This window comes from Nycticebus coucang, chromosome 2 (genome assembly GCF_027406575.1).
Source record: "Nycticebus coucang isolate mNycCou1 chromosome 2, mNycCou1.pri, whole genome shotgun sequence".
NCBI lineage: Eukaryota > Metazoa > Chordata > Mammalia > Primates > Lorisidae > Nycticebus > Nycticebus coucang.
In genome coordinates, this window is record NC_069781.1 from 147,306,494 (window position 1) to 147,323,273 (window position 16,780).

Below are 16,780 nucleotides of genomic sequence, written 5' to 3' on the forward strand. Positions count from 1 at the left end.
CCAGGTCTTCCCCCAGTACAGGTGTTCTTACCTGACTCCTCCCTGCTCATTCACAGGGCACAAGGCGCCACCTGGTGGCACCACTGGTCACTCCTGCAATGGCCCCAACAGGAGACCCACAGAACCAACCAAGTCCTGACTCTAACTCGGGGTGAGGGCAGAGGAGGCTGGAAGGGGTGAGCACACCTCATGTTAGTGACATGATATGTTCATCTCAAGAAAATATACTTTAAGAGATCTTGCTTTCCTTAAGAAAGCAGCTCTTTTTTATTTATAAAGGCTAACCATATGCATTTGTCAATATTTTCAGCTTTAAGGAAAATAGTTTAAAAAACATAAAAATGTAAATACACCCAAGAATAACCGCTATTAAACAGTTCTGAACAGGCAGAAAATGTAGACTTTCCTTTTACAGAAAATGTTAAGTCTGTAATAGCAGCATAATTTATATATAGAAAAAAGCTGGTCTCGAAAACTCTGATATTTTTGTACACAAAACATTTTTTTTCTATACAATACTACAGCGTTTACACTGGGAAGTGAGTCTCTTCACATTATGTTAGTTCCCGTCAGGCCCAGGCCCCAGCGTGAGTCAGATCAGCCGGCCCTGAGCTCCAGCCTCTCAGTGCAGGCTTTAGTCCAACACCATGGCAGAGAGCGCATTCAGATCTTTCATGTACGGATGGGCCACCAGAATCTGATCAATTTTCAACCTCTGCTCTGAGTCGGGGAAGATCTTCAGGAGGGCTTCCCTCAGCTCGTTGGTCTCTGCAGAAGACCTCTGTGCTGGCATGGACAGATTCTGCTGGATACTGGGAAGGTTCGGCAGGAGTGGGAAGTGGGGCTGCTGAGGAAGCCAGTGGCTTGGAGGGGCACCCTGGATCCGGGTGGGAGGCTGGTGGCTGGAGCTGGTTGCCTGGGTACCAGGGACTCTGAAGCTGGGGTCAAACACACCCACATTTGGCAGGGCATTGAGTAGGGGCTGCATGCCTCTGTGAATGGAAGCAAGTCTTGATGAGCTGGGTTATAAGATACATAAAAAACCCATCTAAAATATCTACTGTTGGGCTGGGTGCAAGTGGCTCATGCCTATAATCCCAGCACTCTGGGAGGCTGAGGCGGGTGGACTGCCTGAGCTCAGGAATTGGAGACCAGCCAGAGCAAGAGCGAGATCCCGTCTCTAACAATAGCTGTGTGCTTATGGTGGGTACCTGTAGTCCCAGCTACTTGGGAGACTAGACAAGAGAATCTCTTGAGCCCAAGAGTTTGAGGTTACTGTGAGCTATGATGCCATAGCACTCTTTCCAGGGAGACAGAGTGAGATTCTTTCTCAAAAAAAAAAAAAAAAAAAATTTTACTGTTGTCCTTGAGGCTCAAAACTCTGCTCTTGACTTCCAAAGCAAGAAGCAAGACTGCAGCAGAGGTGGGGATGTCAGCTGTCCAGAAGAGCCTGCAAGGGTTCCACTGACACCACCCTAGACTGATATCAGCAGGGAGAGAAGGCTCTTTAGGAGGGATACCACCTCCCAGGTCTGCTGCTGTGAAGACTGAGTCCATCCAGCTGCTTGGTTCTACACCAGACTGCACTGGAGCTTTCAAAAGATATACTGGGTCTTACTCTTCTGGAGATTCTGATTCTGCAAAGGGCCCAGGCTGACAGAAATCAGAAAAAGGGACCCCACCCCCCCACCCCCGGCTAGACACATTGGTTCGCACCTATAATCCCAGCACTTTGGGAGGCCAAGATGGGAGGAATGCTTGAGGCCAAGAGTTCAGTAACAGGCTGAACACCATAGTAAGATTAGTCTCTTACAAAAAATTTAAAAATTAGCTGGGTGTGGTGATACATGCATGTAGTCCCAGGTACTCATCAGGAGGTTGAGGCCTGAGGATCACTTGAGCTCAGAGAGTCTGAGGCTGCAGTGAGCTACTAGAACACGACTGCATTCCAGGGTTCTCAAAAAAAACCGTCTCAAAAAAAAAGTTTCCTATTGATTATGCTTAAGATTCTTACGTACTAGAAAAAAGTAGCCCCTTCTGGCAAAGAGGTAAGAGGCTGTTTCATGGATTTCTCTTCCCCGCCAAAGTCTGCAGAGATGCTGGTGCCCCTACTGCTGACCCACATGGGCATGCGCGGGGAGGGCGTCCAAACCTTCCCACAGGACTCCTGCCTACAGCTGAGAAACGGGGATCGATGAAGAGTTTTCCTAATCAAAAGCTCAACTAACTTTAAAAGTTAAATCCTTCTGCGAGAAAAATGATTACTAAATTATTAACAAATTAGTTAACAGCTCTGTAAAAGAGCCTTTAGGTGAGAGAAAAGTGCAGGCAGAGCTGACCACTAGGCTGCTCACGGACTAAGTAGGGACTCTCCTCCTAGTGGGTCTGCCCCACTGATCCAATGCTCACACACAGGCCTGAGGATCCCAGCAGGGGGTTCCTAGGGTAGCTGCGTGGGGGGAAAATGGGCTGGACCGATGCTTGGTAGGTGTTCAAAATGTTTAGGATGAAATCTGGGAACTAGTAAATCCTCATCTGTGTAGGAAGACCAAAGGCTCAGAAGAGAACAATTCACAAGACCTGGGAGCTAAAATTGTGGTGGTCTCCTGAACAGAAGACACCTGTGTATGAAAACCTACCTCCCTAGCACCTCCTTGGACCCCCACCCCCACCCCAAAGGCTCCTATTATAGAGACCAGCTGGAAGTTTGAAAAGTTTCACCCCCTTGAAAAGCCAGGAGAACTCTTCCCTTCGGTTTACCCCAACATCCCCATGCAAATAGCTTCTGGGAAACAAACAGAAGTGTAGCCTGTTTTAGTTTTAAAAAAGAGGAAATGTCTGTCATCAGGTTATATGATCTGCCGTTAGGCAGGTAGAAAACTTCAGTTAAATGTTTTAATGTTACCTGAATTCTGAAAACAAACTACCACTAGCAAGGTGTCTTAACCACAAACAAGCCCAAACTCTAACAAGAAAACCTAAACTATCAGATCAATTTCAGATAAATATGGACTCCTGGCTTTTCCATTCAGGGAAGGTAGAAAGTAATTGTCAATTCCCTCAGGTAGTGATTCCTGAATAATTAATATAAGCATGATACATTCAAAGTAAATGAATGTGGAAAAGCCAGATTATACTTACATAATGAATCCAAGAGGCATTTGCTAATAAGTAACCACCACTTAGAAAATTTTCTTTGTCTTTTTTAGACCCATAAAAAAAAAAGTTTGGCTTAGGGTGGCGCCTGTGGCTCAGTCGGTAAGGCGCCAGCCCCGTATACCGAGGGTGACGGGTTCAAACCCGGCCCCGGCCGAAGTGCAACCAAAAAATATAGCCGGGCGTTGTGGCGGGCGCCTGTAGTCCCAGCTACTCGGGAGGCTGAGGCAAGAGAATCGCTTAAGCCCAGGAGTTGGAGGTTGCTGTGAGCTGTGTGAGGCCACAGCACTCTACCGAGGGCCATAAAGTGAGACTCTGTCTCTACAAAAAAAAAAAAGTTTGGCTCCCTATCCTCCCCTAGGATTAAAACCAAAAGGACCCAATTATAAATGCAGAGTGCTTTCTTGATCGGTTTCCACATACATAACGCTAGCAGCAAATCTAAGGATTAAAAAAAAAATTAAAGTGACATTTTTTGTTTTTTTTTTTTTTTTTGGAGAGACAGTCTTGTGCTCTGGCATCACACAGTTCACAGCAACCTCCAACCCCTGGGCTTAGGCAATTCTCTTGCCTCAGCCTCCCAAGTAGCTGGGACTAAAGATGCCCACAACATCTGGCTATCTTTTTGTTGCAGTTTGGCCGGGGCTGGGTTTGAACCCGCCACCCTTGGTATATGGGGCCGGTGCCCTACTCACTGAGCCACAGGCGCTGCCCATCTTTTTCTTCTTCTTTTTTTTTTTAGACAGAGTCTCAAGTTGTTCCTCTGGGTAGAGTGTTATGGCATCAAAGCTCACAGCAACTTCAAACTCTGGGGCTTAAGTGATTCTCTTGCTTCAGCCTCCCAAGCAGCTGGGACTACAGGCACCCACCACAACACCCAGATATGTTTTTTTTTTTTTGAGACAGAGCCTCAAGCTGTCACTCTGGGTAGAGTGCTGTGGCATCATAGCTCACAGCAACCTCCAACTCCTCGGGTGAAGCGATTCTCCTGCCTCTCCCTCCCAAGTAGCTAGGACTACAAGCGCACGCACAACAGCTGGATTCGAACCCACCAGCTCAGGTGTTATGTGGTTGGCACCTTAGCCGCTTGAGCCACAGGCGCTGAGCCATATATTTTTGTTGTTGTTGCAGTTGTCATTGTTGTTTTAGCTAGCCCAGGCCTGGTTTGAACCTGCCAGCCTTGGTATATGTGGCCGGTGCTCTACCCACTCAGCTACGGGTGCTGCCGCCATTTTTAGTCTTTAATGACAGCATTTGCACTAAGGCACAAATAACTTAGTTGAAATTTTTTTCTTTTCTTTGTTTTTTTTTTTTTACAAGAGTCAAAAAAATCATAGCTTGGAGCAGCCTTTAACTCTTGGACTCAAGCGATCCCCCTGCCTTAAGCTTCCTGAGTAGTTAGGACTAAGGCACTGACAATAATGTCCAGCCAATTTTTTTTTTTTTTTTGTAGAGACAGAGTCTCACTTTATGGCCCTCGGTAAAGTGCCGTGGCCTCACGCAGCTCACAGCAACCTCCAACTCCTGGGCTTAAGCGATTCTCTTGCCTCAGCCTCCCGAGTAGCTGGGACTACAGGCGCCCGCCACAACGCCCAGCTATTTTTTGGTTGCAGTTTGGCCGGGGCCGGGTTTGAACCCGCCACCCTGGGTATATGGGGCCGGCGCCTTACCGACTGAGCCACAGGCGCCGCCCTCCAGCCAATTTTTTGTTGTTTTTGTAGAGATGGGGTTTGTGTTGCCTGGGATGGTTTCAAACTCCTGGACTCAAGCAATCTTCCTCTGCCTCAGCTTCCCAAAGTGCTGGGTACTATGTTGCCTGGGATGGTCTCAAACTCCTGGACTCAAGCAATCTTCCTCTGCCTCAGCTTCCCAAAGTGCTGGGAACATAGGCATGAGCCACCACACCCTACCTGAAATAAATGTTTAAATATAAGACAGTGTGGAAAGGGAAATACCTGAGAATGACTTCCTTCCGAAGAAATTCTTCTAATCGAGGTCCACTTCTTCCCAGAGGATCATCAGGAACCATAAATATGTCCCCCACAAATGTATACTGAAGCAGTCTGCAACACAGACAGGCCATGGTCAGGTCAGCCTATAAATTCTAAGCCTGCTTAACTGCCTTCAGGGGAAGCAAAAGAAACAAAAACCATCCACATTAAACCATTTTACTTTCTTTTTTGGACACAAGTAAGAGTAAGAAACTATCACAGCTGGCCTTCAAATTTCTCATCAAGACTTTCAGATTTGTATCCTAGTTTGTAAAGCCGCAGCTTCTAATATAACTTTCTTTTCTTTCTTTATTTTTTGAGACAGAACCTCAAGTTGTCATGCTGGGGAGAGTGCCATGGCATCACAGCTCATAACAACCTTCAACTCTTGGGCTTAAGTGATTCTCCTACCTCAGCCTCCCAAGTAGCTGGGACTACAGGCACCTGCCACAACGCACAGCTATTTTTTGGTTGCAGCCATCATTGTTGCTTGGTGGCCCGGGCTGGATTCAAACCCACCAGCTCAGGTATATGTGGCTGGTGCCTTAGCCGCTTGAGCCATAGGCGCCGAGCCTAATATAACTTTCAATATAACTTTGAGGAATAAGATTTGAAGGCTGCCAGCTTAGGACCCCACAGCTACCCAATTAAGGTTTAATTTTTTTTTTAAGAAAACTGGTTATCACCTGCGGTGCATCTTACAAGGGTATATGTGAATCTTAGTAAATGTGGAATGTAAAGGTCTTGGCAAAATAACTAAGAAAATTCCAGGAAAGCTATGTTAACTAGTGTGAATCAAATGTGTGTATGGTGCCCCATGATCATACTCATGTACACAGCTATGATTTAATAAAAAAATAAATAAATTGGAAAAAAAAAAAGAGAACTGGTTATAAGTGTGTCCATAAGCAAACCCACTGAAAACAATCTTGTTAAAAAGGAAAACAATATGATTTATGAAGAAAGAAAATCTGGGGTCAGTAGAGCATTCTTCATCAAATCTGGGGAATATGAGGGGGAAAAAAAAAGTTCACATTCCCGTGCTTGTTGGCCAGGTCTTATTTCTGCCTTGCTTTTGCAGATTCTGAAAGCAATGGGTTGGCTTGAGAATATGAGTTCCAACTGCATCTAAATACTCCATGTATTCAGAGATGAATGCCCCATAAGTAGTGACAATGAGCCCAGGGCAGAGACCCAACAGCAACACGCCCTGGAAGATCAGCAGCTCATTAACTGTGCTTGGGTCAAAGACTGATTCATGGCTCAGCTGCCAACAGCAGCTTTTTAAGCATACATGGGTGGAAATGCATAAAATAATTAACTCATCTAGGCATTTATAATAAAGAATCTTTTTCTAAAGTCCTCTAATAATTTAGCAAAATAAAAATCCCAGATAAGGGGAAACTGTGAAACTGCAACAGACATAAATATCTAATTATAGCACTAGTTATATTTAGTTTGAGTATGTTCATTTTTTTTTGTGGCAGTTTTTGGCCAGGGTTGGGTTTGAACCCACCATGAACCCACCACCTCCGGTATATAGGGTCAACACCCTTCTCCTTGAGCCACAGGTACCGCCCAAGTATGTTCATGTTTTAAGATTTGTGGCATACACAACTTATCCCTGAAACTACCATAGACTCTTGCTTTAGTTTTTAAATAACTGATCAGGTGATGCTTTTTGTTAACAGAAAGCCTAGAAGCCAGTGTTCACTGATCTTAAGGCAGTTTTCCAGCAGATAGAAACATTCATATAGTCTCATCAAAAATTGCTTAGCAATGAATACTAAAATCTTGACTTAATTTTGTTATTTTGGATGGTGTCAAAACTTTTTTTTTTTTTTTTTTAGAGACAGAGTCTCACTTTATGGCCCTCGGTAGAGTGCCATGGCATCACACAGCTCACAGCAACCTCCAACTCCTGGGCTTAAGCGATTCTCTTGCCTCAGCCTCCCGAGTAGCTGGGACTACAGGAAAACTTTTTTTTTTTTTTTTTTTGGAGACAGTCTCACCCTATCGCCCTCGGTAGAATGCCGTGGCGTCACAGCTCACAACAACCTCAAACTTTGGACTTAAGCAATTCTCTTGCCTCAGCCTCCCAAGTACCTGGGACTATAGGCGCCTGCCACAATGCCTGGCTATTTTTTTGTTGCAGTTGTCATTGTTGTCTAGCTGGCCTGGGCTGGGTTTGAACCCTCCAGGCTTGGTGCATGTGGCTGGCACCGAAACTACTGTGCTACGGGGTGCCGAGCCAAAACATGTTTTAATATAGACATTAACCATGATTGTAAAAAGCTCAAGAAAAGCATCAGATATTAAAAAGTAGAAATAGTTTCTCCCGACCCCCAAGAAGTGAATCCCAATGAGCAACTGCTTTTGGTCCTGTCATCTTGGTGGAGTATTTCAGAGTTGAAACTGCAGTGTCTGAAGTCTAACCCTCCCTTCCCAGGCCCAGTGGCCAGCCAGTCTCCCAGGGCACCAAGTCAGGAGGCCATCTGTGCTCCATCACAGTTAACTGTGCCAGTTAACTTTGCCCTTGTGTCATGCAAGATGGTGCTGTCCTCTTAGAAGACTCCACGTGGCCACACGACACGCCCACTCCTGGCTCTACTACTTTATGCTGATCACCCAGTGGTCAGCCACCTGTGGACTGTGTGTGCAGCACAGGTGCTGATAATGTGGTCCCACACTGCCTCCTGAAGGGCCCTGGGACAAAAAACAAACAAAATGCAAATGGAAACAAACCAAAAAATTTCTATCTAAAGACAAAGAGCATATTACCTTTTTGTAATAATTTCTCGCCAAGAAACGGATTCAGTCACAAATTCTCTGAAGTTATCATTTGTTACAATTATGCCACCAGTTTTGTCTGCTAAGTGGAGTAGAAACCTATAGTAATATAAAGGAATTTAAAATGAGCAACAAGCACCCCTACTTTAGAGAAGCTGTGTCATAAGAAGACAAGCAATATCTTCTTCATAGGAAAATCACCAAAGAATTTCATCAAAGTGAGGCCATGGGAAACTTAAGCCCCTGTCAACTAAACATTAATTAAAAATGGTGACTATCTGAAATTATGATTATAAAAAAGTTATTTTTCCTACAACCTAATCTTTTTCCACTTGATCCCAACTATAATTCACACCATCAATAAATGGTAGTAATACAAATGTACAAGGCCCAGAGTGGAGAATGAATTAGAATTGGTGAGCTGTTGAATCATTGCTCAGGTTTTAGTTGCTAGGCTACACTATTTTGGTTGTAAGATTAGCTGTTTGGTTAAGTCAGCCTTGCCATTTGTATTTTTTTTTTTTATCTTTTCACTTAAAAGATAAAAAAAATTTTTTTTTTTTTTTTTGAAATGGAGTTTCACTTTGTCACCATTGGTAGAGTGCTATGGAGTCACAGCTCACAGCAACCTCAAACTCTTGGGCACAAGCGATTCTCTTGCCTCAGCCTCCTGAGTAGCTGGGACTATAGGTACTCGCTACAATGCCCGGCTATTTTTAGAGATGGGGTCTGCCCTTACTCAAGCTGGTCTCCATCTCCTGAGCTCAGGCAATCCACCTGCCTTGGCCTCCCAAAGTGCTAGGATTATAGGTGTGAGCCACCTCTCCTGGCCCATGTTTTTTAAAATTGACAGGTTCCTAATTTTTGCCAATTTAAGAAGAGATGTGTAGAACTTTCTGTTTAGTGCTTCAGTTACAGATTCACTCTAATGGAAGTTGTGGAAGGGTATGTGGTGATGGAAAAGGTTAAGAATTAATAGTATTCTATTTCATGGCTAGAGATTACTCATGTTGAAAACTCTCTTAGAGATCTGTGAGGAGAATGTGAAGTTTATCCCTTAAGTCAGGATGACTACATTTGTCTAAGGCAATGTAAACAAAGATAATGAAACAGTAAATTAAGAGAATCACTGGAATTAAAAAATGCTTTAATCAACAGTAGTAAATACTTAAAGGGAATTTAAAAAACAAACTTCATTAGTTTCAGTGATCTTAGGAAATCATGAAAATTAATTTAGTTCTTTATCAATGAACATTTTACAAATTATTTCTAAGTTGCATGAATTGTTTTTTTTTTTTTTTTTTTTGTGGTTTTTATGGCCGGGGCTGAGTTTGAACCCGCCACCTCCGGCATATGGGACCGGCGCCCCACTCCTTGAGCCACAGGCGCCACCCTGAATTGTTAAGTGGTGACATCTGCTCAGAAGTATTAATAAAAATAGGTAGTAAGGCTTCTGAGTGCAAGAACTATGAATTAGGACATATATTCATGTCCTCTAAAGACCCAAAGAACCACACAAATGAAGCAAAAACTTAGCAAGCATACTTGTACAAGGGTTTGAACCCTGCTGGTGTGAGAACAAAGCTGTAGGGTCAGAGGATCCGAACCCTGCAGGGTCCCTGCCCAGTGTCACAGTGCTGAGCGGGAAGTGGCTTCCACACTGTACTTCTCACTCCTGCCACTTTCTCCACAAGCTACCCTCTCCTTCAGCTCCTCTGATTCTCCCGCATCAAATCTGGTCTCTCACAACACTCTGGTGCAAGGAAAGGCCCTTTTGGTGAACAAACGTCTGCTGCAGTCCCAAATCCCCGTCCCCTGCCACAGCCCTCTTCTCATCTCTTACCCACCAACTACCACTCACTAGCTTGGGTGCAAGCTAGACACAATCTCCAGTGGGGGGAATACTAGGTGGAACATTAAAGCAAAAGCCGGGGGTGGGAGGAGGCTGTAGTTCTAGTAGATAGATAAAAATAAACAGCTGTGAGTGGGAACCACAGGCAGCTGACGGCCAGGCCCCAAACACCGGCAGACATGCTTCTAATTCCACACTGGGAGGAACATTTTAAAAACTGTCCTAATGCCACTGGGTAAGTCTAGAACTTTCTCTCAGGCAATTCTCCTCTACTACTACTTCCCTGTGCACTTTCTCTAGACCACAAGCTCTTCAGGGCAGGAGGTGCTGCTGAGCTCCACATGTCCCCAGAACCGTGCTGTGCACACTGAGCTACTGCGCTGGACTTGGTGAGTGCTCAGTAGTTTTTAGGAAAAAAAAATACAAAATGTCGGTGACCAGGTGCAGCAGCACCTACTTTCTGAGTGACATAGCAACTTGGGAAGTGCAGCTCGCTCCTATCACACCAGGGCCTGCTGAGACGTCTTCCATTCTGTGGAGGACACACTGGAACACACTAAGTCAGTGGCCAAAAGTAGAACAGGAGATAGACACTATGTGAAAACCACTTTTGAGGTTGCCTGCTGAGACAGATGTTACTTGTACAAAAGAAGATGTTACTTGTACAAAACATGTACCAAAGAAGCCCACATTAAGCATCTGTGTTTACTTACAGATTTTTCAGCCATGTTTTATTAAAAACCAAACCAAACCTCTTAATTCAGCAGCTTCTTTTGTGATGTTCCTAAAACCATACATAGACTGTTCACATCATCTTACTGATAATAAATGTTAAACTTCTCAGCACCCCAAGTGGAGTGAGTCCTGGAGAGTGTGGGCCCGTCCAGCAGAGGTGCTGGCTGCTCTCCACCCCACTCACTCCTGAGGAAGGAAAAGGGCCTTTCATACCTGTCATCATGAGAGGCGATTCTTTCTCCAAACACCATCCGGGCAGGAGTTAAAGATAATATTCCGAGCTCCTGGAGCTGGGTTAAGAAGTGTTGTTCTGTTCGTGGAATAAGTTGAATACACATTCAGAAAACGGCTATCTTCTCAGATATGTAAACAAATGAAAATATACCCACGTGTTTCACTTGTAGAGTAGTAAAAAGCTTTTTTTCTATTGACTCAATTTTACTAACCCACTGGGAAGGAAAAAAAAAAAAAAGCAAGACCCATACTGTGGCAAGTGCAATGTATAAACTGACTAGCTATTTTTTAAAACACAAAAAGGTTCAATTCATTTGCTTATCAAATTAAGAAAAGTGAACCATAAACTTATATTTAAGGAAACCTGCTGTCAAGAACTTTTTCAGGGTCACATTACAAGAAGTGGAAGACATCAGGATGACAAGAATACACGGATTAGGGCAGGGCGAGGGACCAGCTGCTCGGCCCACTCTCAAGGAAGGCCCCTCTCCAAAGTCTGCCTGCAGCTGCCCTCCTAACTTCTCTTGTTTGTACAAATGTTTACTGGGTTTCATGGGGGTGGATGGTGACACAGGAGACAGTGGGGCCAAAGTCACACTTTAGATAACCAGCAATGGGCAAAGGAAGCTAAAAGCTCAGGGCTTTTCAGATTCCCACCCCTGCACCCGTCAAGATGGCACTCGCTGCCCGGCAGTGCTTTCTGTCCTAGAGCTGCACAGTATGTAAGGACTAGAAGACTGTCAATACCAAAGTGCAAAACTAACTACAAAGTGAGTGCATCTGCTCAATCCTCATGGACCTTCTGTTCAAGACAAATACGCTCTTCAAAATGAGAGAACTTGGGAATACTTGGGAAACATGTGGTTTGACCATTTCCACCTCACTAGTGACTAAGTTTCACTTCCTGGTTAATGTGTTGGGCAAGTCTCATCGTCACCCTCCTTCCCTTTCTCCCTCCCATCTACTTTTTATTTCTAAGTGCTCTGAGCTGCTGGGCAAAGCCCTTTCACCAGCCTTCCACCCATGACCTAAGACACAAACAGCCTGAGGTTTCTCTGGAACACTTCATGATTGATACTAAGTTCGAATCTTTCACAGGTAGCCTGAAGGTCAGCCACAAAGTACTTTACAGTTAACGGAAATTGATTCATATTAAACCCTTAAACAGGCTGCTAAAAAGACATTATATTTAAAGGTAACAAATTTATAAATGACCTCAAAAATTATATCTAAACAGATGAACGGAAACAAATTTATAAATGACCTCAAAAATTCTATCTAAACAGATGAACGGAAAGACATATTTTACTTTTTAGAAAGTTAAAAGAAAACTTTTGTGATGTGATGAACTCAAACACATCTTTCTGTATAAGGAACGATGTTAATTTTCCACCTGTCCCCCCTCCAAGTCTCCCTGCTGTGTACTCCCTGCTGCTGTCCCTGGCACGCGGCTCTATGCTGAGCAGCCACGTGCTGTAATTCTGAGCCAACTCATCCAACATCTAGTTAGCAACCTAGAAAAATTCGGTTTGTCTCACCTGTGACATTAGGATCACGTCTTGTTCTCCACTGAGGGACAAATACAGTGATGTTTCTGTTGCCGAGCTTCCAAAAATATTCAACTGCAATTGCAATTCCACGACAAGAAAAGAACTTTTTCAGACCATGGCTGGAAGAAAATAAATTTTATTTCAGCTTAAAGCATATCAAATGTCACTATGAATACAGATAAAATCCACATGCAAAATTTCTTTCTTCCTTTTTTTTTAAAACTTTTTTTGGCATTTAGCTGCCTGCTACTTTGCAAAGTCAAGTCAGCACCCACCGTGGGAGACATTCTCTCATCACCCGATTGTTCTAAGAAAAATCCCTAGAACCGTATGATTTTTCTTGCATTTTTGTTTAGTTGATGTAATTGGGTGTGCTGTTGTGGTACAAGGCTCTGTGATTGTGAACTTCATGATCATACTTGTTTACTGCTTTTTTTTTTTTTCTAAAGAGCCTACTCTATTGGGAAAAAAATATTATTTTTAAGTCCTGCCTAGTCATTGGCCTCTGAAGCATTTTTTATTACTTTTAAGAAATTGGTTGCTGATGCAGAAACAATTTAGTAGCTGTACTGATTGACGCTCAGTCCTGTGACGGAGGATGGGGTGAAGATGATGTGGTGTGGCCATCAGCACTCCCACACCCAAGGCTGCAGCCACCAGGGGACAAGTTGAGGGCAAGACTCAAACAAATTGGGTCCGGTGCAGCAAACAGGAAGTCAGAGGAGAGGGAGGCGGGACAGAGGGCCTGGGTCTAGAGGTAGCTTCCTAGAAAGGGGGCTGCAGTTCAGTCCTGAGGGCATTTGAAGGAGCCAGGGAAAGGGCCTCCATGGATTGGAGCAGAATCCAAGGGAAAGAGGTAAAGAAACAACAGAGGATTAAAAATGTACTTCCCTCCCCCAAATCCAGTGACACTTGTCAAAAGAAAGGAAGAAAAATATTTAAATTTTATTCTCCAGAAGTGGAGGTAAAAAAGAAGAATGTTTCATAAGTTTAAAATTCTGTAGGTAGTAATCGGTTTGTCTACCCATGAGTATTAAGAAAGAGAACAAAAATCAAAACCTCAAACTGTGACGCTACAATTCATGAGATTAGCATAATCTCTTCTTTGCCTCAGTGATCACCTGTACTTGAGTGACAATGAATTCTCAATCTTCAGTCCTGTCTTCTCTCCACATCTAGTGCCACAATATCAAAACTCTCCATGAATATTCATTTCACTTGGAAGTGCTGTAGTAGGCCCCGCTCTTACACCTTTCCCTGGCTCCTTCAAACGCCCTCAGTACTGAAATGCAGCCCTCCTTTCTAGGAAGCTATCTCTAAACACAGGTCCTCTCTCGGCCACCTCCTTCTCCTCTGACTTCCTATCTGGTTTGCTGCGCCGGAACCACAGGGATAGGATGAATTCGGATACTTGCTAGAAATGAGGAGACACTTAGAGCAATCTGCCCTGGTTGTACAGCTGGAGGGGGATGAGCTGGATCGGGCTCCTGCTTCCTCACTCCTGTCCAGTGCCCAGTCCCTCACTCCACAGCGGTGGTGTCACTCCAATGGCACCTGCGTTCCTCGAGAGCAGGAATTGGCTGGACACTTCACAAGCACCTAACACCATGAGAGAATGAGAAAAGCTGCTCACTAACTCTTTTGAGAGGGTAAAGTCCACTCTCTTTTTTAGTGAACCAGAAATAAGAAAACTGCAGAGGCTCTTATCCCAGAAAATACACACAAGTGAACAAACCCGTTCGTGATGAAATAATTCAGGAGTGATCTGTTTATCTTAAAAGCATTCAAAATATGCCAAGAACATAGCAAAATGACCTTTGCTACTAGAAAAAAAGACTGTGGTCATTTTTAAAGGGGTCCTATTCACTCTTTACAAAATAATAACTCGTCCATTACTCTTAATTGCTTAACAGTAAGAACAGGTCTAAAGTTAACATTACCCACGGCCCTAAAATGACAATTTTATAATACAGAAACCAACTGATTCTTAGAAAAACCAGGGGACATGTACATTTGGTCCTCAGAATGAACCCCTGAGAGATGTGCTGGAGAAGCTTAAGAAGGCCCTTCTCGTCTCTTCAGTAGATACGCAACTGTGCTCTGTTGACTTTTCCTCTTTTCCTTAAATGTACCTGCTGATAGCAATAGTGCGAACTGGATAGAGGCAGAGGACCCAATTCCGTTCCATTGGGTCTCTAAATAAAAAGGGCAGAAATGCAGAGAGATGAATTCTGCTAACTTAGAAAAGCACAGAGAGAAATAAATGGAGCTTCTAGAAACATTAGCTCTCAAGTTCCAAAGTGTTATTCCCAGTGACATAATTTTTAATACTCTGAAAAATCTCCAGAGCTGCAGATTCACCCTGAAAATAAAAGAAAGAAAAAAAAAACTGGAGCCAAATTATTGTCCTTAAATTAATAGGAAGGTCCATTAGGGCCCCTTTCTACTTCAAGTTCAACACCCTAACCAGGCAGACAGCAGCTTAATCACCACTGACTCCTATGTCTCTGCAATCAAACTAGAGCAGCTTGTCGACAGATAAACCCTGATCAACTGCCTATTTAGACCCAGAGACAAAGTCTGTATGCAAAGTTTATGAACATCACTCTACCTACAGGAAAGCCAATGCTCTGGGGCCCCCAGCTCTAAGTGCAAAATGAATAGCTACTGGTCATGGAAGGCTGGGTCTTCAGACTCTTAAGAGAGATTTAAATTCCTGTTTCCATACAATTGGAACAAGTTATATCATCAGTTTGTTTCCCAAATTATAGCAGGCAGTCAACCAAAAGGAAGAGTGTCAAAAGTAGAGATAGATGGGTGACACACAGCTGATAAAAACTTAGGGCAGCGTGGGGCAATAGTGGAAAGCCCTTTCTGAACTACCATGAAAAAGTGGTTTCCTTCTATAGCTTCCACTTAATAAAAACGGCCATGGATGGAACCCTGATACAACTGACTAGCATAAAAATGGTTAAAATACATAGTTCTAGCCAAGTGAAGGGGCAAATCTCATCAACATGGAAATTATCAACCTAGATAAGTCAGGTGCTCTAAGGCTGGAGTTTCAGACTGACAAAGCTTGAGTGTTATTTGGCCACCACTGTGAAGTCTAGCCACACACCGCAGACAATTTCCACTGACTCATCACTTGACTCATTCACGGTGACAAGAGGGAAAAACCAAGTAAAGATATATATTAACATAATTGGCAGCAGTAAGCAGAGTATTCTGGAATTTCTCACGGTGTATACAAGCCATAGACATTACACTAGATAGGCAAATAAACAAAGGCTTTGCAGAAACACAAGAAAGGGTGAGTCCAGGCTGCTTCAGGGTGGGGTTCACACCAAAGGATCCTATTGCTTAAGAACTCAAATTTCCTTTTAACTACTTCCCCCAACTAGTGGGTCAAATGAGTGAGGTTTACTCACCAGTTCTTATGCAACCCAAGACTTAAGTATCCAATGAGGCCAAGGCCTGAAAATCCCAACCACAACTTCTGTGGGATGGACAAGGTGTGTTCAAGGGGGGTTTGGGAAGAGACATTTTGGTGCAAATTTCATTATCTGTGTAACCCTGGACAAGACTTTTTTTTTTTTTTTTTTTTTTTGAGACAGAGCCTCAAGCTGTCACCCTGGATAGAGTGCTGTAGCATCACAGCTCACAGCAACCTCCAACTCCTGGGCTCAAGCAAGTCTCTTGCCTTAGCCTCCCGAGTAGTTGGGACTACAGGTGCCCACTACAACGCCCAGCTATTTTTTCGTTGCAGCCGGCATTGTTGTTTGGTGGGCCCGGGCTGGATTGGAACCCACCAGCTCAGGTGTATGTGGCTGGCGCCTAAGCTGCTTGAGCCACAGGCGCCGAGGCCCTGGACAAGACTTTTAAGCCATTTCATGCTATATATACATTATACTTTTTCCTCACACAGTATGAATAGTATGTTTTTAAAAATACAGTGCCTGATATATAACAAAGTGTTCCAGCTTTAGGATCCCAAATATTTGTGGAATTAAATATATGACCTAAGTTAAAATTTAATATAAATTGGTTACTGGAATAGTAACCATGAAGTTATGAATGAGTGACAAAAACCCACTTAAAAAATTCTAAGCTAGGGCGGCACCTGTGACTTAAGTGAGTAGGGCGCCAGCCCCATATACCGAGGGTGGTGGGTTAGAAACCGGCCCCAGGGGCGGCGCCTGTGGCTCAGTTGGTAGGGCACCGGCCCCATATACCGAGGGTGGCGGGTTCAAGCCCGGCCCTGGCCAAACTGCAACCAAAAAATAGCTGGGCGTTGTGGCGGGCGCCTGCAGTCCCAGCTGCTCGGGAGGCTGAGGCAAGAGAATTGCTTAAGCCCAGGAGTTGGAGGTTGCTGTGAGCTGTGTGAGGCCACAGCACTCTACCAAGGGCCATAAAGTGAGACACTGTTTCTACAAAAAAAAAAAAAAAGAAAAAGAAACCGGCCCCGGACA

At 44.0% G+C, this 16,780-nt stretch overlaps 1 protein-coding gene across 2 annotated transcripts in view; it reads right to left on the reverse strand.

The window, feature by feature from the left end:
• Positions 1-223: 223 nt before the first annotated feature.
• N4BP1 (NEDD4 binding protein 1) overlaps positions 224-16,780 on the reverse strand; it is a 65,641-nt gene continuing 49,084 nt past the window's right edge. For both annotated transcript variants that reach the window (XM_053582105.1, XM_053582106.1), the window contains exons 3-7: positions 12,297-12,427; positions 10,738-10,834; positions 7,929-8,036; positions 5,112-5,219; positions 224-992 (exon numbers count right to left, since the gene is read on the reverse strand). In XM_053582105.1, the coding sequence (XP_053438080.1) occupies positions 635-992; positions 5,112-5,219; positions 7,929-8,036; positions 10,738-10,834; positions 12,297-12,427 (802 nt within the window). In that variant the 3' untranslated portion in view covers positions 224-634. The remainder of the gene's footprint in view (positions 993-5,111; positions 5,220-7,928; positions 8,037-10,737; positions 10,835-12,296; positions 12,428-16,780) is intronic.